General features: G+C 44.0%; 2 protein-coding genes across 4 annotated transcripts in view; one reads left to right on the forward strand and one right to left on the reverse strand.

The window, feature by feature from the left end:
- Btg4 (BTG anti-proliferation factor 4) overlaps window positions 1-23,709 on the reverse strand; it is a 111,267-nt gene that overhangs the window by 40,800 nt on the left and 46,758 nt on the right. The gene's annotated exons all lie outside the window — the stretch shown is intronic.
- Layn (layilin) lies at window positions 3,353-23,115 on the forward strand. 2 transcript variants are annotated; one of them, XM_028864928.2, is made up of 8 exons: window positions 3,353-3,677; window positions 4,264-4,287; window positions 6,629-6,926; window positions 12,643-12,800; window positions 17,182-17,217; window positions 18,175-18,258; window positions 19,798-19,903; window positions 21,821-23,115. In XM_028864928.2, exons 1-8 carry the CDS (start codon window positions 3,593-3,595, stop codon window positions 22,179-22,181), a joined length of 1,152 nt encoding a protein of 383 aa, XP_028720761.1. In that variant the 5' UTR covers window positions 3,353-3,592; the 3' UTR covers window positions 22,182-23,115. The 2 variants fall into 2 exon arrangements, with proteins under 2 accessions (XP_028720761.1, XP_028720763.1); XM_028864930.2 differs by lacking the exon at window positions 4,264-4,287 and having other exon boundaries at window positions 3,355-3,677.

Genomic DNA, 23,709 nt, shown 5'->3' on the forward strand with positions numbered 1-23,709 from the left:
TATACACAGTTGCAGAACCCAGTTGCCAACCCACTTCACTCACACCCTACTCCTTTTGGTATATATTAGAAAACAGAAGGTTAAGGATGTATCCCTCTGCACTGTCAAGAAGAAAAGGTATCCTGTCATGTTGAAGTATTTATCGGACAGGTGGCTACTGGGAAGACTGACAGAGCAGGTTGTCAAAACCTAAAGTTTAAGGTCATGTAACTAATACCCTTTGCTCTGATTCCATGTTCACTGGGGAGTCTTTCCTTGCCTAAAGGAAGACAATATGCTTCACAGGCCAAGCATTGGTTTACCCTAGGTTTATAATTCTCAATGTGTGAACATATTACAGGTTAAGCAACTGTCATCCAAAAACCTGAAATCAGAAAGAGGTTGAATATCCAAAATCCAACCAAATATTTTTTGGTACTGGTATGACACCACAAATAGAATATTCTGGACTGGGCCTCATATGAGGGTTGCAATAAAAATATGGGCACACTAAAAATATAGTAGACGGTGCTATGGAGATGGCTCAGTGGCTATGACCGTTTTTCACATAAGCATGAGAAGCCATGTTTGGATCCCCAGCACCTGTAATCCCAGACCTGGAGGCAGGGACTGGAAGATCTATAGGGGTGCCACGGCTCTCACTGGCCTACTAGTCTAGGCAATTGGTGAGCACCAACTTCATCAAAGGCACTGTCTAAAAAAAATAATATGGAGAGTAAAATAAGTGCAAAATAAGCAGTGGAGGAAGACACTCAATGTCAGTGTCTAGCCTCCATACACGCATGCACAAGTACACACACACACACACACACACACACACATATATATATATATATATATATACCACATATAAAAAACAGAAATATTATATTGCAGAGCATTACCTTCAGACTATGTGTAGAAGATATATAGGAAATAATTTTGCATTTGAAATTGGGTCCTATCACCAAAATATCTCATTTTATATATGTAAACATTCAAAAAATGCAGAATACTCTTAGCCCAAGCACTTAACTGGTGGTCTCTTAGTTAACTTTGAGCTCATCAAGCTGAGGAATGGATCTTGGGCCAAAGAAATTTTACCAAGAAAAATTACATATTGTCTGCCAGGCAGTGGGGGCTTATGCTTTTATTCCCAGCACTTGGGAAGCAGAGGCAAGCAGATCTCTGTGAGTTTGACATTAGCCTGGTCTACAGAGCAAGTTTGAGGACAGCCAGGGCTACACAGAGAAACCCTTTCTCAAAAAACAAAAGAAAGAAAAATTACACATTGTGAGTTTTCTTTGCAACTAGTCCTCCCACAGTGACACATTCCTGTGATGCCAGGTAAACAGTTAGTTATTACTGCAACAGTACTGCTTAACAGAGTTCTAGAGCAATGTTTACTGTTGCTCATTCAAAAGTCAGCTCACGGTCTGACTGATCAGATTTCAGGCCACTTAAAGCAGCTTCGTCACACTATAAGCCTGTCAACAAACTGAGGCAGCCCTGTTCTCCATACCACCCTCTTGGAGATGCTCATGGACCAGAAGGATAGCTGAGGCATGCTCCTCTGAGTCAAAAGACACAAGAGAATGAGCAGAACATGAAATAACTTTTCTGCTACAGGCTCCTGAAGTTCTGGTTTAGTCTATGGATTAATCAAGTCTCCTGGCCCAGAGAAACATATTCAGTCTTTTTAGTAAGGGGGACTGACTATATTAGCATAATAATGGCTATATGTATCCTGGGAAGTGTGAAGAATTGGGGTCACTGCTGCAAGTCACTACACTCAGTTTACTGTATATGCTAGCAAAGCCAATACGGACCAAAGTCAGAGTACCGCAGGGAGAACTCAAGGCACAATTATACTATTTGAAACAAAATGGTCATTTCATAAGATGCAACAGATCTTGTGACATTAGAAAAAATCATCTAAACTGACATTAAATCAAATGTAACTGCACCTTTACATATCCTTGACAGACCATCACAAAACTCTTAAGGTAATTATTAATGCCTCCAAGAAATATAATGATAATGCCAAAGGTCACACAGACACACACGTCGGCATTCTAAACAGAACATCAGGTACCACTCCAGTGCCCTACCACCACAACAGCTGTTCCTTTGTGGGGATACGTTCTAGGAAGAATAGTTAGTTGTGAGATATTTTAGTGAGATCCCAGGGAAGGGCTGCCCGTCCTCACCCTGTCTGCTGCTTTCTGCAACAGCAAGAGCTCCTTCTATAGTCTCAGCTGGAGCTGAGGCAGATCCTGTTCCTACCCCTCCTTTATTCTGGGTCTGTTCGTTTGGAACTGCAGTGGTCAAGACCGTGGGAGCACCACCGTTTCGTCTTCAAAAGATTCTATTTTATGTGTTTGAGTGTTTTTCCTGCATGTATGTATGTACATGTACCACATGCTAACCTGCTGCCTCTTTGGGCCAGATAGGACAGGGGATCCCTTGGAATTGGAGTTACAGGTGATTGTGAGCCACACTGGTGCTGGGACAATGCGTGCTATTAACCACTGAGCCATCTCTCCAGTCCCATCTTGCTTTTCTGACTGATCTTCTGAAAAGCTAGATGAATAGGTAAACAGAAGCAAACTGGGACCAAAATCCACAAGTCCAAAGCCCAGATATGGCTTCTGCTATGGTTCACATTATAGCATAATGGAAAAGCTAAAGAACCCTTGGCTTTCTAGTTAGTCCATAGTTTTTGTTTTGTTTTTGTTGTTGTTGTTTGTTTGTTTGTTGTTTGACAGGAGACGGGCTCTATTGTTTGAATGTATTTGAAAACACGTCTACCATAAGACACAGATATAAACACAACTATTGTGAGAGTTTAAAGGAAAGCAGACACTTAGGCTAGGTTGGTTAAAGAAACTTTTATGGGGGGAAGGGTAGGATCATTCTTTCCTAGGTGAGTCATCTTTCTGTCCACCAAAGGTGGACTCCACAAACCATTCCCACCTCCCAATATGTGTCCTGTACAAAGCAAATGGCTTTCTGACTGAGATTGGGAACACTTTCGCTTCTGGCGGGGACCTCTTAGGAACTCCTGCCCTACCTCCTTTCCTGGAAGCCCCTCAGTCTGAACCGCTCGCTTGTCAGTAGACCCACCGACTGCCTGAGAAACCATCCCTCCCTCATCCTAGACCCACTTGGTAAGAACTGGGTGTAGTGATGAGGACGAGGGATGACACTATTTGAAGATACTGTACCCTCTTCCTGGGAGTTCAGACAATCCCTAGTGGGGTTTTTCCTCTCTCGTAGGCAAACTCAGGATCTCCCTGGGCGGCGCTCTCTGGAGAGCTGGCCCTTTCCGTTGCCTGCTCCCTCCTCTGAGCTAGCAGTTTTTTGGAGCTTGGAGCACTAGATCCAGCAGCCATCGGGGGCGGGCCAGCCCAAGGGGCTGCCTTCCCCGCAGTGACGTCCCAGGAGGCGGAGGGGCAACCAACTAACGGACTCTGCGCCCTCCCGGACTCCTCCCAGTCAGTGGGTCCTTCGGAGATGCGGCTGCCTTGGTGGCAGTTGCCCAAACGCAGCCGCCTGTGTGCCCACTTCTCTGCCTTAGTTCTGGGGTGTCGGGACGCACTGGAGTCCAGCAATGCAGCCAGGACCAGCGCTGAGGGCCGTGTTGCTGGCTGTGCTGCTGGCAGAACCGCGGGGTTCGAAGGGTCGCCTGCTGAGCGGTGAGTGTGCGCCCTGGGGGAGAGGGTTGGTGCCCAAGCGCCTGGGGTTGATGCGCTCAGTACACTCCAGCTGTTGAGGACTGTCTTCAGGGCCACTGCACCCCTTCTGTGACCCTTCGCGTAGTGAGGGAGTCAGCGATCCCAAGATCCACTCCGGAACCCAATCTGCCCTTCTGAGTTCTCGGCTTCTAGGGAGCAAATGTGCAACCAGCTCCGGTTCCTGGGGCCGCCCTGGGTATCCTGCAACGCTGAAAGTCCATTCTCTGCCAGGGGTTACCAAGGGCTGAGTGGGAGGACGTAGCCTGGGTGGGGCCGTGGGCAAACTTGGGCCAGTTGAGTTCCCCACCGCCTGCACCCTTGAGCACTGCTGCCCGGTGCAGTGTTTGAATCCTTCTAGCCGTGGCAGCGGATTCTGGATCTGCGGGACTGTGGGAAGCCTACCTGTTACTCTTGCTCTCCTCTGAGGGGAGGGTGGCCGGCCGGGAATGGGAGCGCTCGGAGATTGGGAAAGCAGACTAGTTAGAACGGGACCAGCCCTGCCAGGCTCCAAGAATGACTCTGCTTCCTTCCTTGTGTGCCACTGCAGCCTCGGACTTGGACCCCAGAGGAGGTACAGTGCTCTGACTTCTTTCTCCTTCCATTCAGTCTGCATGTCTGGGGGAGAATATCTGTATTTTTTTTTTTTTAATCAGGTCCCCTTTGGCTAAAGAGGAACCGAAGGATGAAGAAAAATGGGAATGTACACTAATCCCAGCTTGTGGGTCTAATTTAAGGACTCTTTGATTTCAGGATGGGGGGTGTGGTTCGGCTCAGCAGAGGAGCAGGGAGGGTTAGGACTGCATGGCTCCGCGCTTGATGGGGATGGGAGACCTCCTGCCTGCCCTTCCCCTTCCTGCAAATGAGAAAAGAAAGACACTTCCTGAAGGCAGGGGAACCAGATGGGTCCTCGGCTGCCTTCCAGCTCTGGCACTCCCTGGCAGTCACTAGCATACAGTAGGGGATGTGTGCAGCCATTCCTGGACCACACAGGAAACACTATTCAAGGTGTTATGCTTTCTCTTGGCAGTCTGGCCTGGGAAGGTGGGACTGCTAGTAAAGGCAACTCCAGTTTCTGTTAAGCTAGTGGCCAGGTTGGGAGAAGCCAGGGCCCCTTTGCCTTCCTCTGCTGCCTGCCTTCTCCTTTTCTCTGGACACCTCCCTGGTGAGCAAGCCCAGCTTCTTGACACTTCTCATCGGCACTTCTCATCCTCTGGGAACCTGTGCTGTTAGAGACTTTTTATTTAGCAGCAACAGGTACAGGATGCTCCCAGCTCCTTGCTCATTGAGAATTTATCTAAGTGTGTAGTTTGGGGGAGAAACTTGTATTGTTTTTTTACAGTTAGCACTGTCTGTGGTCTTTCGGCCTGTATGCTGGACAATTACTCGAAATAATGAACATTGCCTGGCTCCCTGGAGAACTGAAATATATTGGGGAAGTTGAAACACTCTAGAAGGTCTGGCAAGAGGCTCAGAAACTAAAATCATTTATGTCTTACTCGGTGGCAGCAATTCACACCTGAAGCCTACAGTTTGGCTCTTTTATTGCAAGCAACTAGTCTCCTTGTTGAAATTTGGCTTTTATTTTGTACACTTAAACCCAGGGTCAAGCTGTGGGCTCCTGTGGGTTGGGAACTGGCATTTCTGTATTCTCAGTTCCTAACACATCAGGCAAGGACGAGTCCCCCAATAAATGTCGAGTGCACAAAGGGTGACTGGGCTAGGTTTCAGCTGCAGCAGGACTTCAGCCGTCCAGACACAAGCTAAGGCAGCCTGTGGTGGTGAACGTTTTGCTACTTGCTGCTCAGTGGAATCTCTTTCGTTTTTCTGAACCTGCCTTCAGTCCTTCAAGTGTCAATCAAGGAGACACGGGCTTCCAGTGCAAGCTGAGCCTGTCCGAGAGTGGGGAACCGTCAATACAATTCAGTGACTCTGGTATGACTTCCTAATCAGATCTGGCTCCTGACTCTGACAGTGCTGCTGAGAGCTGGATGACAAGTCAATTTCTCGAAGCTTCAGTTTCTCATTCACGGAATGGGGCATAAATGGTCTTGACATTGAAAGACTGTTCTGGGGGCTAAAGGAGAATAATCTTTTTTTAATATTTACTTATTTTTATGCATGAGTTCTCTCTCTGCATGTATGCCTGCATTACAGAAGAGGGAACTAGATCCCATTATAGATGGCTGTGAGCCACCATGTGGTTGCTGGGAATTGAACTCAGGATCTCTGGAAGAGCAGCCAGTGCTCTTAACCACTGAGCCATCTCTCCAGCCCAAGAATAATCTTTTATAAAAGTAAAAAAAAAAAAAATAAAACCTTTACCATAGCTAATGGGACATGGAAAAAGTTCAGTAAACTCTAGCTATTATCTTTAGGTCAGAGACCTGATTATCAGTAGCAGAAAAACCCATGGATGCTCTTAGCTTCTGCTCACATCAGAGGCTGAGCAAGTGAGTTCCTCTGTATTGATAAGGGACTTCAGGGAAAAGGAATCCATGACTGACTTGAGAATGCCCCTCTATACTGAAGGAATCATTTAACAACAACGCCTATTCTAAGCCCCCTTTATTCCCTGGGACTTCCAAAGGGCATGAATGTCTTATTTGTATGCATTAAGTTAAGCCATAAGTATTTACCTATTCTCTTTAAAATACAGAAACATCTTCAGCAATCTGCACTGGAACAATAACATTGATCCCCTACACGATACAGGCATCAAAGTTTAAAGTCATGGTTACTTTGTGTTGTAAAGGAGTATTAATTTTCTCTAGAAACCTTGAGTGATAACAATCCACAGATGGACCATCAGAATTCCTGCCCAGAAACAGCTTCCCTCACATGTTTCTAGGTACATCTGCCCTGGTCGCCTTTCTTGGGGCACTGAAACAGGTTGCCTTCTTTTTTTCCTCTAGGGCAGCTGGTCTGCCGGGGAGGGACTCGGAGGCCCTGCTACAAAGTCATTTACTTCCGTGATGCTTTTCAAAGAGTGAACTTTGAGGAAGCCAACGAAGCCTGCAGGAGAGATGGGGGACAGCTAGTCAGTATCGAAACAGAAGATGAACAGAGACTGATAGAAAAGTTCATTGAAAACCTCTTGGCGTCTGATGGTGATTTCTGGATTGGCCTCAGGAGGCTGGAGGAGAAGCAGGGCAACAGCACAGTCTGCCAGGACCTTTATGCTTGGACAGATGGAAGCACATCACAATTCAGGTAAGTGGGTGGGTCCCACAGCAGCTGATTCCCTTGACACAGCTCAGAAAGCAGTCAGGCAGGACCCGCAGTGTCAGATTCATGAGAAGGTCTGGCAGTAACAACAGGATGGTTACTGATCAGAGCAGTATGGCAAAAAACGGAGAACTCAGCCTTGACTTGGGCCCAAAGTGCCCTGTTCAGGTGGGTGAAGCCCAGCAGCACTTTTCCAATGGCATGCCATGCTTGGCATCTGTGGTTCTGGTTCTCTGGCCCTTGGAGCTAAGACTATGTTGAGAAACTGAAGGTACATAAAGATGGGGCCAGGGTAGGACTCCAGACCACAGGGAATCATGATATGGGCAAGAATCCATCTTATTCTGAACTGACTAAGGGTGGAGACTTCAAGAAAACTACAGTTTGTAGGAAACTCCTAAACACACAGCATGAAGATACTGACGAGCACTCACACCCCACAATGCACCATGACACTGTCATCATCTCTTCCTAAAAGACACAGGGACATGGACAAACATTCCAAAATATCAACGTTATAAGACGAACATGGGAAAGGAGGGGGAACAATGTACCAAAAAGTTACTCTCTATATGATAAAGAGTTGTATGTCGATTTAAATATAAAGATGATAAAATACAAAGCCTCGGAGACAAAAAGACAAATGACCTAAGCAGAGAGCTCACAATGAAGAAAATCGAATTTGCTCTACAATTATATGGAAAATGTATAGTCACCATCACTCAAAAGCATAAAGATTAAAAAATAGTTTATCTGGGCTGGATCGATACCTCAGTAGTTAAGAGCACTGGCTGCTCTTGTAGTGGACGGAGGTTTAGTTCCCAGCACACACATGGCATCTCATAACTGTCTATAACTCCAGTTCCAGGGGGAATTTTCCTCCCTCTTCTGGACTGTGCAGGTACTGCATGCACATGGTACACAGACATGCATGCACATGGTACGCAGACATGCATGCACATGGTATGCAGACATGCAAGCACATGGTACGCAGACATGCATGCACATGGTATGCAGACATGCAAGCACATGGTACGCAGACATGCATGCACATGGTACGCAGACATGCATGCACATGGTACGCAGACATGCATGCACATGGTATGCAGACATGCAAGCACATGGTACGCAGACATGCAAACAGCATGCCCACTCTCACTCTCTACTGACTACTTATAAGACCTCATCTTCATAAAAGTTGTAAAAGAAACTCCTCTGAGATTCTTACAGCCTTCTCTTCCTGGAAGAAATTTTGAAAGAGAAGGTTCAGAGTAGGAAGTATATATCTCATCACTGCAGATGATCTTAGAACCACAACTGACACTTGCTGACATACCACCTTTACTATCCCATAACATACCCCACCCCTTCTGCTGGTCTCAATGGCCGACTTAGTAGCATAACCAGACCGTCATCTCTGAAGAGCATGAGGCTCTAGCCAACTTGCACTTCTCAGCCTGGAGTATTGCCTTCTCATTGACTTTCAAAAGTAGGACGTGGACATGAAGATTCTCCCAAGTACATGACCTGGCAGGCTCTTCCTACCAATAACATACAGCAGCAAACCACCTCCTCCTAATACAGAGTAAATAACCTCCTGCCTAGAAACTGACATCTCTTCTTTTCTGCTGATCTCTGAACACAGAGATCCCAAGTGCCACGTGGTAACCATGGCTTGTGGCTTGATTAGACTCTTGCTGTGTTTCCTAACGGAAATATTCCCCTCTGGAAACTAAGTGACTGCAAACTCCAAGATTATAGAATTGCAGAGAGGAGAAGTACAAACTCCACAAGTGATGATGGTACTCAGTGGAGGGGCTGATGCTCTTAACCCCTGGCTCCAGACCCATGTATTCGACTCTTAGAGATACAGGGAAATGAAACTTGTTGCTTTAAAGTATGCGCTGCTAACTGGAGAATGATGTCCCTCCCCAAAGTTCAATTACCTTGAGGCTGATGCTTCAGCTGTATTTTCAACAAGCTCTTCCATGAGTTGAGCTGGCAGCTTTGGGATGGGGGTCAAATCAGGCAGGTCTTTACCTGATGAGACTGTATTTGGGGTCTTATTTTGACAGATAAGACACTATTTACACTTTTGGATAGTGGATCTGACTAAAACCCCAAGGCAGAAAAAGCAAACTCAATGCCCAGATCATATCTATTCCTACCAAAATCAGTAACTGTTCCATTTCAGGGCACATTGTAGCTAACTTACCACCAAGTATCATGTTTGTCTCCTTAATTACCAGTGCTATACTATTCCCTTCTCATCCTCCCCAGCCTCTGTTGGTTTCAATGGCTGGCTTACTGGCATTGCCAGACCATCTCTGGGGTCACCTTGAACGACTCAGGCTGGAGTTAGCATCAGTCTTAATATGGGTCTCTATTGCCGGAAGGCTGGATGTTTGTCCAGATCAGTCTTGTATGCAGAGCCTCCATGGTTATTGTTCTTATTTATCTATTGAGATACTATGGGTGTGGCTGAGAACAGCTGGTTGGCATCATTTGGCTCACTCATTTTTGTCTCCCTGGTTGTTTAGTGCCAATTCTGTAGAAGATACTCCCTGATGAGCTTATCACATGCTAAAAAAATTCTCAGACTTCACGCTCACTTCTTTATCTCTGTTCACTTCATTCTATTCAAGATGTCATTGTCTCCAACCTTCATTCTTTTTCTTTTATATCTTACTAGTTGGTTGTGCATCTTCATTTGACCCAAGTTTCATATGTTTTAACCTCCAAAAACTTCTACTTCCATATAAAGTGGCTAATGAGGTATACTAACTAAAGCGCTAGCCAGTGGGAGGCTGTCCCCTCACCAATGGATTTCAAAGCCACCCCTTAGTGCAGCTGTGGTAAAGTCATTTCAGCTTCTTTGACTTCACTTAGACCCAAGATTGAGCTAGCTGTATCAACTAGTCACAAGGGATTCTTCCTCTCACAGGGGTGTGAGCTGAAGAAAGTACAATTGTGAGAAACACCTGAGCCCAGACCTCCTTAGACTCCCTTTCTGCTCAGAATCCCACTCAAAACTGCCCATCTGTCATACAGACCACAGTAGTACTGTCAGGTGAGAAATACAAAACCTCTGGAACTCAAAGAGGCCTGCTAAGTACTATGCTTCCTTTAAATTATTGTATGATATGATATAATGGTTTGTTATTTAATTTGAAAGGGATGTTCTTGCATTGTCCAGATCACTAGACATCTATACATTCCAATGAAGTGATAGGTCCTGAATATTCATTAAATTTTACTCCAACTTTCTGGAATACACGAGTCTTACTAAGGTCTCCTTTTTTCCCCTTGCTTATCTGGTGCAATGGGCACAGTGGTCAGCGGTATAATGGACCAGTATGATTTTCTTCACAAGTCATAGGAAATCCAGGTATTATAACTGGGTGTGAGGAAAAAAATCAAAACAAGGTAAAACCCTAAGTGTAAACTGTGTCCATTTCCGATGACTGTAAACTGTTCCAGAGTCTCTTGGATGTGTTCACCAGATCTGCATATTTCTCTAGCAAAGATATTACATATAGAATGACAGCCACAGTTGGGGGCTGCAGGGTTGAGTGTGTGCTCCTCTTGTATGAAACTTTAGTCTGCCTGGGCTTCACAGGAGTCAGACACGTGAGCTAAGCAGAGCTATGATGGGAGACAGCACTCTGCATACCAGGTCTTCAAAGTGCAACTGCTTCTTGCCATCTAACTCTAGATAAGGTGCTGTGGTGAGGGAATGCAGTTTTGGAGGTTTATGCTCAGAGTTCTATACTATGGTGGCCTAAGAAGTCAATGGGGAACTATACCAACTACTAAATAGGTCTATTCAGAGGCCCTGGGTTCCATCCTCAGCAACCCCTAAAAATGGGATAGTTGAGGCATACGGGCATATAATGGGATCCTTCCTACTCCAGAGGTAGGAGCTAGAAGATGAGGTTCATGTTTGGCCTCAGCTAGCTAAAGGCTCACCTGGAAGGGCTACACTAGACCTTGTCTCACAACAACAAATGAAAAAAAATAGAGCCAATTGATAGATAGATAGATAGATAGATAGATAGATAGACAATATTTTTTGGAGCTGGGCCAATGACTACTGGTTAGGCCCACAGTGAGATAACTGATTAAATAGCTTGCCCCAATGTGCTCCCATTCTGACGTGTGGCTTTGATGACATCAGTGCCCATTATACCTTATGCTTAATAATTCTAGCAATATTTAGACATATCCCCCTTCCCAAGTGTATGGCTATTTGGTTAAATAGCCAAAGGTCATCCTGGAGAAAGAACAGAAGAAATTCTTACTATAGACACCTGCCACAGCATTACAGGATTTTCTTCCTAGGCATCTGGCCTTTCCCCTTACTTGTGAGTTACAATTCTGAAAACTGGCTTAAGTTCAAAAATATTATCTAGAAATCAATCAATCTGTCTCTTTCTCTCTCTTCCCTCCCTCCTCCTCTCTACCTCCTCTCTCTTCCTCTCTCCCTCTCTCCCTCTTGAGATGAAGTAACATAAAGCCATAAAACTATGGGGAGGACCAGTTGTGCTGAAGTTAACTAATGAGGCACAAAGCCCAGTCTCCACCAAGGCCCCAACCACATGTTCATGCATAATATCCAGAGTTTTATTATAAATTTAGCTGTTGTTCAGGAAACTCTTTTAACACAGTAGGTGCAACAAAGGATCTTCCTTTCAGCAGACTGCAACGCAGGACTAAAGCAGAGTCACATTGTATTGCTACCAGAAGACATGTCTCTAGGCCAACTCTCCAGTAGAGAGGCTTGCGAAGACATGGGCAGAGCAGTAGTGTCTAGATAAAGTCTGAGAGTTGGAGCTAGCCCTGGAAAGAAGCAGATCAGGTACTCAGGCAGACTGTAAAGCCCGGCCCTCAATTGACAGATGAGGTAAATGTTTGCAAACTTCTATTCTGTGGGCTCCAAGACCTTATCCTGGTTCCCACATATTCAACAAGGTGGCAGCACCACTCAGTTCCAGGAACTACTGGATGGTAAAGCTAAACCTACTGTGAACCCTTTCAAGGAGCTAAAGAGGCAAAAGGAAGATACCTCAGAGTGGAGGCAAGGGGGTTCATTTCCCTGATCCTGTGCAAATGATTTGAAAACTATTGAAGACCAAGATGGCCTCCTATCCTCTCCCCAGCCCCTCTCCTGCTTTGGCAGCTTCTATATTTTGGGATATCTCCTTCAGATTCTTCGTCTTCTCATCCATCATCTGGGGCTGGTGTGGCAGAGGTAGCTATTGGAAAGTAGCAAGACAGAAGCAGGGTGAGCTTTGAGAAAGATATGTCATGTCTCTCCTCAGTATGTATGATATCTGAAAAGATAGAATCCAAGCCCAAGTAGCACAGAGCCAAAAGAGAAGGCAAGCATTAAGATCTTCCAGACTAGCTCCGCGCTAGCTGCGACTGCTCATAATTATCTTGCAGACAGAAGAATATAATATATTCCTCCCTGCAAAGAGGTTGTGGCAGATGTCAGATGATTGATTGTGACAGCCACACTGGATCAACAGCGTGTGTCTACTCTTTGGCAGTGCTTCAATTCCTCCTTCTCTCTGTACCGTGTTCTGAAACAGAATCTGACACTTACGGTTCGATGGAACCTCATATAGAGAAAATAAAGACAAGGAGGTCTTAGAGTGTGTTTCTCCCGTTGTCTCCATTGTCCATCCTTTTCCTTCAGGAACTGGTATGTGGATGAACCTTCCTGTGGCAGCGAGGTCTGCGTGGTCATGTACCATCAGCCATCGGCACCAGCGGGCATCGGGGGCTCATACATGTTCCAGTGGAACGATGACCGGTGCAACATGAAGAACAATTTCATTTGCAAATACGCTGACGGTAACAAAACTTTCCCCCCGGTTATATGGCTACATTTCCAACTTCTTTCCCCCTTTCAAAAACAGCTGCTGGTACTAAGAACTTATTCTGTGCTCACTGAGAAAGCTTGTTGCAAATGCCAGCCACATTAAACTTTGAGATTCTTGTAGATGGAAATGTGATGACACTCCGTCACTGAGAACTAGTTCTAGCAAAGGAGAGGCTGTCAGATGCAAAAGAAGGGATGAGAAAGGAAAGGATCTAATTGACTTATGATAGAAAAAAAAAGCAAGACTTATACACCAGGTGGTGGGGTGCACGCCTTTAATCTCAGCACTCTGGAGGCAGAGGCAGGCAGATCTCTGTGAGTTTGAGGCCAGCCAGGTCTACAGAACAAGTTCCAGAATGGCCAAGGCTACACAGAGAAACCCTGTCTCAAAAAAACCAAGAAACAAATAAACAAAAAGCAAGACTTATGTGAGTATCTGGTGCAGGCCTCTGCTGTGAACAGGACAAACTACTCCTTCCATGTGTGGTTGGCTGTAGGAGCCTAGAACAAGCTGATGGTTACTTCTGCAAGTCCTCCAGCAGCCACTTGAGATTATTTCCTGGAATTCAAGGAAACATACTAATGACCAGAAAAGGCCAGTGACAAAATGTCCCAACTTTACTGCAGTCGTAGACAGCGGGCACTTTGATAAAGAAGTTTAAAAGTCCCCAGCCACCCACCACCTTGCAATTAAACTTGCATCTGCTCCCAGAGCTGCAAAGAGTTGGAACTGGCAACAAGCCCACAGTCTCGCTCTGCTGAGTTCCTAGACTCCTTTATTAAAATCAATTCAGAACTAAACTTACACTCATTCTTGATGTGTCCCCGAAGTTTCTCACTTCCCGGAAGCCAACTGCTTGGCCCCAGTTCCACGGCCTTTCCCAACAGGGGTAGAATGACTTGCTGGGTGTATCTATTATAATTTGGGACTAAATACTATCGCCATTTTTAGCTGCCTGAACTACATTATACTTTGGTGACAATTTAGTGCCAAAAAATGTTTTTCCTCACCCATTCTAGCCTCGGATGAACTCTTCTCCATGGCCTGTCTCTCCTCGCCATACACAGTTGCCTCAGGTAGAGAGAGGCTGCAGAGACCCAGACTGGCTTAGTAGGCCACCTTCCCAGAGCAGTGAAAGAAAGCACTGGTTCACAAGCTTTCCATCTTCCGTCACTTTTGTTTATTCCATTCTAATAACTTCATGGTTTAAATATTTGTACTTCTTAAAACATAATTCTTTATTGATTCTTTGGAAATTTCACATCCTGCACCTCAATTCAGCTCACCTCTCAGCCCCTCCATATCCTTCCTTCACCCCTGCAGTATGTCCCCCCAAAATTAATTAAAAACAAAACAAAACAATCAAAAACCCACCTCACTCCTCCATCTTTCCAACACCTCTTCATTTGTCCTAGTGTGAGATGATATGCCATGTGGTACACCCTTTTGTCCAATCAGCGCCCCCCACACAGAATGATCACTGCAATGAGTCCTTGGTCTGGTTCAAGGTTTCTGTATGCCGTCATCACTGGGCCCACATCAAAACTCACCAAAAAACTCACCAAAAACTCTCTTAATGAGAGATTTTGAGATTTGCTTTAATATCCTTTTATTTTTCTAACTTGGTTCTTTTCTAAAAAGACATAAATTACCTATCACTTTTATTATTGCTTGGATTAGCTTGATATCTACAATAGGAAGCTCTACCACCCCTAAACCTAAAAGAACAAAGCAAGGGAATCATTTTAGCAGAACCCAGAGAAAGGACCCTCCCAACAGAAGCAGAAACCAGAATACAGCTGCTGACAAACCATACTGACAAGAAAATGAGCATGAAGAATGCATGCCAGGACCTCTGCCTGCCCCAACCTTCTGACCCCTGCCTTTGCTTCCCATTGGCTAAAGCCAATAAGACACCAAAGAACAGGGGTGCCCCAGTGACATAGTCCATGGAGATCAGCCCCCCAGGACATATAGATGAGATCTTATAAAGGAAGATAGGCATATGGAGAAGAACTAACACTGGCCTTTGAGAAGCCACACCCCCACAAGATAAATTCTTTCAGCTTATCATGCAGGGGAAAGGTCCTCATTTTCCACCTCACCTCCTAGCACGCTTGACTCCTCTCCTTATCCTATTAAAATAACTCTGCACTCAGTACAGTTCCTTGAAAGCTCTTATCTGCTACTTTCTCTACCGGAAACATTTCCCCCATTCCCAGTCAACTCATCCTCACCCTTCAGGCTTCAGGTTAAGCATCACCTTCTCTCCTAACAACTAAATGCAGCAAGTCACCCTGATTGCATCCTAGTCCAAGAGGGTGGTGATGACAGTGATGATAACAGTGTTCTGCAAGTGACATAATTTTGTCAGTTGGCAGAATGTGAATAAGGTTTGTAGATTAAATAACAGTATCTTACCAATGTTGGTTCCTTGGTTGTTACTTCTGTGATTCCCACAGGCTGGCACACTACCCTCCTAATATTATGACACACTGGTAAGGAACTGTGTGAGTGAGCGATCATGTCTAAAACTAGATTTGGGAATGTGATCATGTGGAATAGGTGACACAACAGCCAGAGTGTGCGCTAAAGAGACAGGAACATTCAGTGGAATGACACAAAATCATCTGAGGTGTGGCAGATACTGTGCAGGGAACAATGGAAATGCTGCACTGTGCACAGGTGTGCTGTGCTCAGGGCCACAGTGCACAGGTGTGCTGTGCTCAGGGCCACAGTGCACAGGTGTGCTGTGCTCAGGGCCACAGTGCACAGATGTGCTGTGCTCAGGGCCACAGTGCACAGATGTGCTGTGCTCAGGGCCACTGTGCACAGATGTGCTATACTCAGGGCCACAGTGCACAGGTGTGCTGTGCTCAGGGCCACAGTGCACAGATGTGCTGTGCTCAGGGCCACTGTGCACAGATGTGCTGTGCTCAGGGCCACAGTGCACAAATGTGCTGTGCTCAGGGCCACTGTGCTCAGATGTGCTGTGCTCAGGGCCACTGTGCACAGATGTGCTGCGCTCAGGGCCACAGTGTCAGTGATCAGAACTACAGGAGATGACTGTATGTGGGGATCACAGGTGTCAGAATATAAACTCTTTAACAGACTTAGAATCTTTCACATGTGTTGTTTTATCTTTGCTAGGTAGCACAATTATGCCTGTTTATGATTTTAATTTTTATTTAAATTTATTTAGTTGACATTCCTTTCAGCTAAATATTAGCTATGAAATTTAAGCAGGTTATTTAAACTCCCTTTATTTTAGTTTCTTCGTGTATAAAGTAAGAATAGTAATAAGGCTCCCTTATAAGCCTGTTACCAAGATTAATTATTTTTATAAAATGCTGAGGATAGTCTCTAGCATCTAGTAGGCACTCTGTGGGTAAGTTTGCAAAGTAAATAATAAACAGACTTATATCATGTCTATACATACATATGTAAAGAAAGAAGATTAGGGCTGGAGAGATGACTCAGAGGTTAAGAGCACTGGCTGCTCTTCCAGAGGTCCTGAGTTCAATTCCCAGCAACCACATGGTGGCTCACAACCATCTGTAATGAGATCTGGTGCCCTCTTCTAATGTGAAGGCATACATGCAGGCAGAACACTGTATACATAATAAATCTTTTGTAGAAGGAGGAGAGGAGAGAAGAAAGAAAAAGGAGAGGAAAGAGAAGGAGGAGGAGGAGGAGAAGAAGAAGATGATGATGATGATGATGATTAAGTATTACTTCCCTTCTGTGTTAGCATAAGAGACTCAAAGCTAGTACCAGGTCAGCCAACAGCAAAAACATTTGCCATAAGTTGTCTGTATGACTTAGAAGCTCTTAGACATATTTTAAGTATATCAAGGCTAAGAGTTTCTACCTTGAAACTGGACAATCCCTCAACTTTCACTTCCTGAAGACTGTGTGTTTGTTGCTCTCTGAAATGTCCTCAGTAGGAACTGACAAAATATCTTGGACCACTTAAAGACATTCTCAGGCAGGAACTTCAGTGGGGGAGTAGGGATCAATGCTGAAGCTCAATGAGCTCCATGCTGATAAGGTGGAAGTTGTATGACAGCACACAGGAACTCAATATACTATTTTTGTGTGCATTTGGAAAGCCTAATATTAAAGTTCCTAAATACTTTTAAAAAGACACTGAAGGAAAGCTGAAGGAAGGCTAGTATTCATGTTCAAGTAACTCTTTGACTTAGGCAACCTACCTCTGGTATCTGATAACAATAATTAATAAGGTGATAATAAATAGAGTTTATTGGAATTAGATGGCACACGTTAGCTGATTTCATTCAGATGAAGGGAAATGTAAGCATTGTTTTTGTTTTTGTTTCTTTCTGCTACAGAGAAACCAAGTACAACACCTTCTATAAGGCCTGGAGGTAAGTCTGTCATATGAAATTTGGGTTAATTTGGGCCATTTCACAGTCCCCTTCATAGATTTAAAACCAGGCCTTTAGAACCAATTATTCAGCAGGAAGACCACTGGTGTTTGCCCAGGCAAATTGGGCAGATATCTGTCACATCCAATTGTGGCAGCTAGCCCATCATTCTCATTCTCTGCCCACTGTTATCTATGTTGGTCAAAACTGAAAAGTAATGGTTTGAAAATTCCATTGTGGATGCTTATTATTATTATTATTATTAGCATTTTGTGACTATAAAAGGAGTAATTTAATCTAATGATGTAATCAATGAGCCCAACTGATTATTTATGGTCCTAGCAGTGAGCCATTTTACCTCCCCTATGTACTTTAGTCCTTTATATTGCTTGTTGGCTGTTGTGGTGCCTGATCATTGGCAAAGTTCTCACCAAAACTATGAAGACATGTCTGGGGAGATGCTCTGTGGGTGAAATGCTGCTCACTGTGCAAGCATGGGGACGGACCTGAGTCAGAACTCCAGAATCCATGTCCAAAAGCTTGGCACAGTGATGGGCATCTCTGGGGAGGCAGAGACAGGGTTCACCTGCCAGCCAATCTACCTGAATATGCAAGCTCCATGTTCAGAGAGACTGTCTCACAACACGGGGTGGGGAACAGTAGAGGAAGATGTCTGGTGTCAACCTCTAGACTATGTACACACACACAAAACACACAGATACATATTTTTGCACATACATATACAGGCACACACACACACACACACACACACACACACACACACACAAGACAAACTTCTAGTGCAACAAATTCAAACTTTACTGTGTCTATCAATGGCATTGGTCAAATCACTACTGTTTTCTTGCATACCACTCTACATGTGGCAGGACCTCAGAGCATGCCTGGACTATAGCACACCTTTCTTCAGACTCTCAAGTCCATATGTGTCTCTCTCAGGTGAAGCAACTGAGCCAGCAACACCATCACTTCCAGAAGAAACACAGAAAGAAGACATCAAAGAAACATTTGAAGAAAGCAGAGGTACTGGGGGAAAATAGACAACGGGACTAGAAATTACCTATGGCTAAACTTCCTACTTTCTTCTTTATGCAGCTCCTTAACAGGTGAAATTGGGGAGATCTGTGACATTGCAAACACCATATTAATTGCAACAATGAAATATGCAATGGGTACTATCCTAAGACTACTGAGACTAGACAGGAGGTAGAAGGTTGTGCCTGTCTCTGTAAAGGCAAGACTTGGGAACTTTCCTGACCATCGGAAGTGGGATGGCATAGGGACTGAAAGAATGGATATATAAAAACAAGAGTGAAATAACCCAAGCCATAATATATACCATCTGGGATCAATATTCATCTGTGAACCAAACTGAGGAAATGGGAAAGATAAACATCTAAAAGGCTTCATCATAAAAGGTAAAAAAGTTTCGGTGATAAACTGGAGTGCTAATGAGCTTTTGACCTCACTCTCACCCTGAGTTTCAAGAGGGAAATCTGGGATTTTGTCACTGGGCAACTTAACTTTAAAAAAAAATGTATCTGTGCTTCAGTTTAATCATTTAGCATTTTTCATACCTAGCTGACAGCATTATCAACTTCATAAAGTAGAGTGTACTGTTTTACTGCGATTCAGTTCAGACACTGAATGTCTATGCAGATTCCCCCCACAGCTTAAAGGCATATTCCACACCTCTCACATCAGACATCAGTCACAGGTCTTGAAGTCCTCAGACCACTTGCACTAATATTCAACTGACTACACATTCAGTAGTGCCCACCAGTCCTGTCAGGCTCTTCAATTCACTAGAACTCACAGAATTTCGGAATACAGTGTCTGCACATCTTATTATACAGGATCCAAATTGAGAACAACCAAATAAAGACCCAGCCAGGGCAAGGTCTGGAATGGTTTCAGATGGGATCTTCTGTGTCATCTCCCCCCAGTGGAATCAGGACTATCAACCTCTTTGTTACAGTTTGACTCTAAAATATCTTCTGAATACTCATGTATTGAATGTTTGGTCCCCAGGTGGTAGTGCTATATGGAAGATTCTGAAAATTTTAGGGTATGGGTCCTAGCTGGAGGAAGTGGGTCACAGGGAGCATGCCTTTGAAGCTTATATGTGGTACCTTGTATGTTCCTTTTTCTCTGTGTCCTGTTCACCATGATATACACAGCCACCTCTTCCTCTACATTTGCTTACCTCCATGATGTTCTGCCTGATTTCATGGAGCCAGTCAGTAAGCCCTGACCTGAAACCATCTTTGGTCTTTTTTTTTTTCCTTTTATTTTATTTTACAATACCATTCAGTTCTACATAACAGCCACAGATTCCCTTGTTCTCTCCCTTCCTGCCCCCTCCCCTTCCCCCCAGCCCACCCCCCATTCCCACCTCTTCCAGGGCAAAATTGTCCTTTTGGATAATTGGCTCACAGATACACAAAAGTAAACAATATACTTCTGCTGGTACACTGATGTGGTACCCACCCGGGAAGCTCCATTAGGCTTTGGTGTCCAGAGGAGATCACCAGAGCTAATAGATGCTTTTTTCTTTTTCAGGGGCTGCTTTGAATCTTGCCTACATCCTAATCCCCAGCTTGATTCCCCTTTTCCTCCTACTAGTGGTCCTTTCAGCTGCATGCTGGCTTTGCATCTGCAGAAGGAGGCAAGTATAACCTTCATCATGAACACCTTTGCACCCTCTCACTCTTTGAGATTTGGAGGCTGCCCAGTTGGTGTCCTTAAAAGCCATGAAAACTCCAAGAGAAGGATCAGTGCAGAACTGAGAGTAAACTGTGGCTGACTCGGGACTCTAGGTCCACATCAGGCAGGTAGCATTCAGCTGAGCATTTGTACTAATTTGTGACTAAGCCAGTAGTCCTATGTCCTTTCTTTTCTCAGTGCGTGGAAGATTTTTAAGCAATGTGGAAGGTAAAACAGTGTTATTCACTTCCTGTGCACCCATGTATTACCTAGCAAAGTGCTCTCCAAAATGTAGGTCCTTATTCCAAAAAAGTCTGTTGAGTAAGGAATGACTAATGGACCACATAAAAACTATGTGTTCCAGAGCATTCTGGGAAGCATCTGATACAAAGTCAGTCCCTTCAGAATGAATCAGCCAATTTTTTTTTTTTTTTTTTTTTTTTGAGACAGGGTTTCTCAATGTAGCTTTACACCTTTCCTGGAACTCACTCTGTAGTCAAACTCACAGAGATCCACCTGACGCTGCCTCCAAGTGCTGGGATTAAAGGTGTGCACCACCACCGCCTGGCACCAAATTCTTTTTAACTGACTTTTCTTTTAATTGATTTCAAAAGTAGCTAAACTAGGTAGCATAGGCAGCCTCTGTATGTAATCTGGATCATGTGCTCATGTAGTTTAGGTACATGCAACTGTCCTCAGTTACACTTTTGTTCCCTGTCCTCATGGTATGCATACAAGAAGGCTAGCATTCTCACTTTTACAGAAGGAAAATCAAAGTCCAGCTTAAGTTTACTCACTTTGATGAACAATTGGAAATAAATTTGTAAAATTCCAATGCAGAACCTATTTCATGTAATAAGCCTCTTAAAGGATTATTGTGGTATTAAAGTAACGAATACACACATAACAAGCATATAATAAACACTCAAAAGTATTAGTCATTACTATAATCATTTCTATTAGTAATTCTCTTGAATTTAAAATAGAATTCAGCTAAACAACTACAGATACATTTTTCCAGTGGCTTACACTGCAGTTGTTTCTTTAAATGTATTTACCGCTTTGCTAGAATTGGGGAATTGCAGCTTTCTTCCCAAATCATTCTCATTCTCTCTCCTCTCTCTCCTCTCTCTCTCTCTCTCTCTCTCTCCTCTCTCTCTCTCTCTTTCCTTTTTTCTTTTTTTCTTCCTTCCTTCCTTCATTTTTTAAACAGTCCTCAGGATCAACCCAGGGCTTTCCACATGCCAGACAAGTAACATTTAGCTTTATCCCCAGTCCCTTAAACAATATTTGTAAGTGTGGCAAACAAAATGCATTGGAAAAAAAAACAAATATACCATTACATAGTTTAGCAAAATATTTCCCAAAATGAATTGTTTCTTTATTAATGATTCTTAGTGGTAGGTATAATTATAATTTTAAAGTACAGGTAACCATAAAACATTTCAAAGTGACTGCAATAACTGATATGATATGGGAACATGATTTCTATTGGTGATTGAGTCAATGATATTATTAATTCTACTCTTGTTATCTACTTTTAATGATAGGATAGAAATAGAATAGAAGTAGAAATAGCTAATTTTACTTAGAAATGGGGTTTTTAGTATAATTTTTTTCTCCTTTTGCTTTCTGGCCTCATATTCTCAAGGGAGTCCTGGAACCCAAGCTAGTGACAGTGAATGGCAGATGTAGGATCACTATGATCATAACAGTTTCCTGGTTGTCTCCTACCCAACCCACAAAACCTATAGGTGTAGGTAGGTGAGAAGTAGAACTAGGTCACTTCCTGAGGTTACTCCCTCCACTTCAGTAGGAACAGGGGTATATATTCTCAGTACCCTAAGCTCAAATACTCAGCCTGGTTCTCTTCTTCTAGAAAACAAGAGCAGTCAGACCCTGGCACAAAGGAGCAACACACCATTTGGCCCACTCCTCACCAAGAAAACAGCCCCAACCTAGATGTTTACAATGTCATTAGAAAACAAAGTGAAGCCGATTTAGCTGAGCCCCGGCCAGATCTGAAGAACATCTCATTCCGGGTGTGTTCTGGTGAAGCCACTCCCGATGACCTATCTTGTGACTATGACAACATGGCTGTGAACCCTTCAGAAAGTGGGTTTGTAACTCTGGCAAGTATGGAGAGTGGATTTGTGACCAATGATATTTATGAGTTCTCCCCGGACAGAATGGGGAGGAGCAAGGAGAGTGGATGGGTGGAAAATGAAATATATTACTAAGACATGTGAAAAAAAAAAAACAGCAAAAATGAGAAAAGAAAAAGCAAAAGCCTCCTGTTTCGTATAAGGAAAATGTTCAGAACTTTTATGAAAATGCTAGATCAGTTCTTAGGGTGAGCACAGAATCTTCACAAGTTCCTCCTGGGTCCCCAAGTTCTGGCTATACCCCTTATCCCAGAGCCTCCCTCAGCTCAGCCTTGTGAGAAGGCACCTTGCCCAGGGGCTGCTATACAGCAGACCCTCAGCAACTGTCAGCCAGTGGGTTACAACTGATGCTTTCACCAGTCAGGGGAAAGATGTGACCAAGGAGCTTGGAAAGCTCCCTCTAGTTTCTGTTCTCCTTGCTCTCGACAGCAACACGTGCAATCACAAAAAGACAGACACTGTGGAATCTTTTCAAAGCCTATGTATGGAAGCTCCAGGCTGGCCTGCACATCAATTCCCATATCTGCCCCCTCATCCCAAATAAAATCCAATGAAAAGCAGGAAGCAGAATGTTAGTCAGTGTGTGTTTACAGCCCTTCCTTTGCATGTGGCCTCAGGGGACCTTTTTTTTTTTTTTTTTTTAATTCTCCCGACATCTAAACTTGGAAAAACCCAACTTGGAAATTACTTTAGAAAGTAAAAATGAAGCTTGCACTTGCTTCAGGGCTCCTTGTTCTCCTGGCTCAGACAGTATGCGTTGTTCTGGGGATGGGTGGCAGCAGCATTGGAGACTGTGTAGGCAGAAAGACTGGTGAGAGAAGTAGACATACTAAGGATAAGAAGAAGCAAGCTTCTCATTCCCAAAGAAGGCAGTCACAGGCATCAGAGGGAGAAAACTGGAATAGACACTATCATGTTCGGTGCAAATAGAAAACAGTGGAGTGTAGCATGAATCTTAAAAGTTCTTATTAATAAAATCAAACCCGAGGCCAGTTATTGGGGTCCATGCTGGTAGATCAGAGAGACAGAACAAGCCATAGCTATCTCACCTCGCCGGATCCTCAGTTGGTCTTGTCTCCTCAGACTGGAGGCCTCTGAGTCCTCATCCGGAATGGGTCTCAGATGAGCTGCTGCTCAAAAGCCTGAAGCTTAACCAGCCACATTTTTAACCAGCCAAAATCACGCCTGGTCATCACGCCTTATATATCTTTTTGCTTTCTACCACCACTCCCTGGGATTAAAGGCTGGCTTTCTGGGATTAAAGGCGTGTGTCACCATGCTTGGCTATTTCCAATGTGGCCTTGAACTCACAGAGATCCAGAGGGATTTCTATCTCTGGAATGCTAGGATTAAAGGTGTGAGTGCTACCATTTTCTAGCCTTTGTATCTAGTGGCTGTCTGTTCTCTGACCCCAGATAAATTTATTAGAGTACACAATATTTTGGGGAACACAATACCACCACAGTAGAGTCACTTTGGGACTTTCCATATTGAGCATACATATAGATATGCATATATTCTCCACTAAAGAGACCCAAGACTTCGTGAAATTGGACGACTCCAGGGCAGACGCAGGAAAAAAAAACAAAAAAAACAAAACACG

The sequence above is a fragment of the Peromyscus leucopus genome, chromosome 7 (assembly GCF_004664715.2).
Source record: "Peromyscus leucopus breed LL Stock chromosome 7, UCI_PerLeu_2.1, whole genome shotgun sequence".
Lineage (NCBI taxonomy): Eukaryota > Metazoa > Chordata > Mammalia > Rodentia > Cricetidae > Peromyscus > Peromyscus leucopus.

What these genes read in the sequence shown, in the direction of transcription:
- Layn (XM_028864928.2), top strand. Translation starts at nt 3,593, where the DNA reads ATGCAGCCAGGACCAGCGCTGAGGGCCGTGTTGCTGGCTGTGCTGCTG. An exon ending in GAAGGGTCGCCTGCTGAGCG is followed by an intron (nt 3,678 to 4,263) that starts GTGAGTGTGCGC and finishes GTGCCACTGCAG; the next exon opens with CCTCGGACTTGGACCCCAGA. An exon ending in AACATTTGAAGAAAGCAGAG is followed by an intron (nt 18,259 to 19,797) that starts GTACTGGGGGAA and finishes TTTCTTTTTCAG; the next exon opens with GGGCTGCTTTGAATCTTGCC.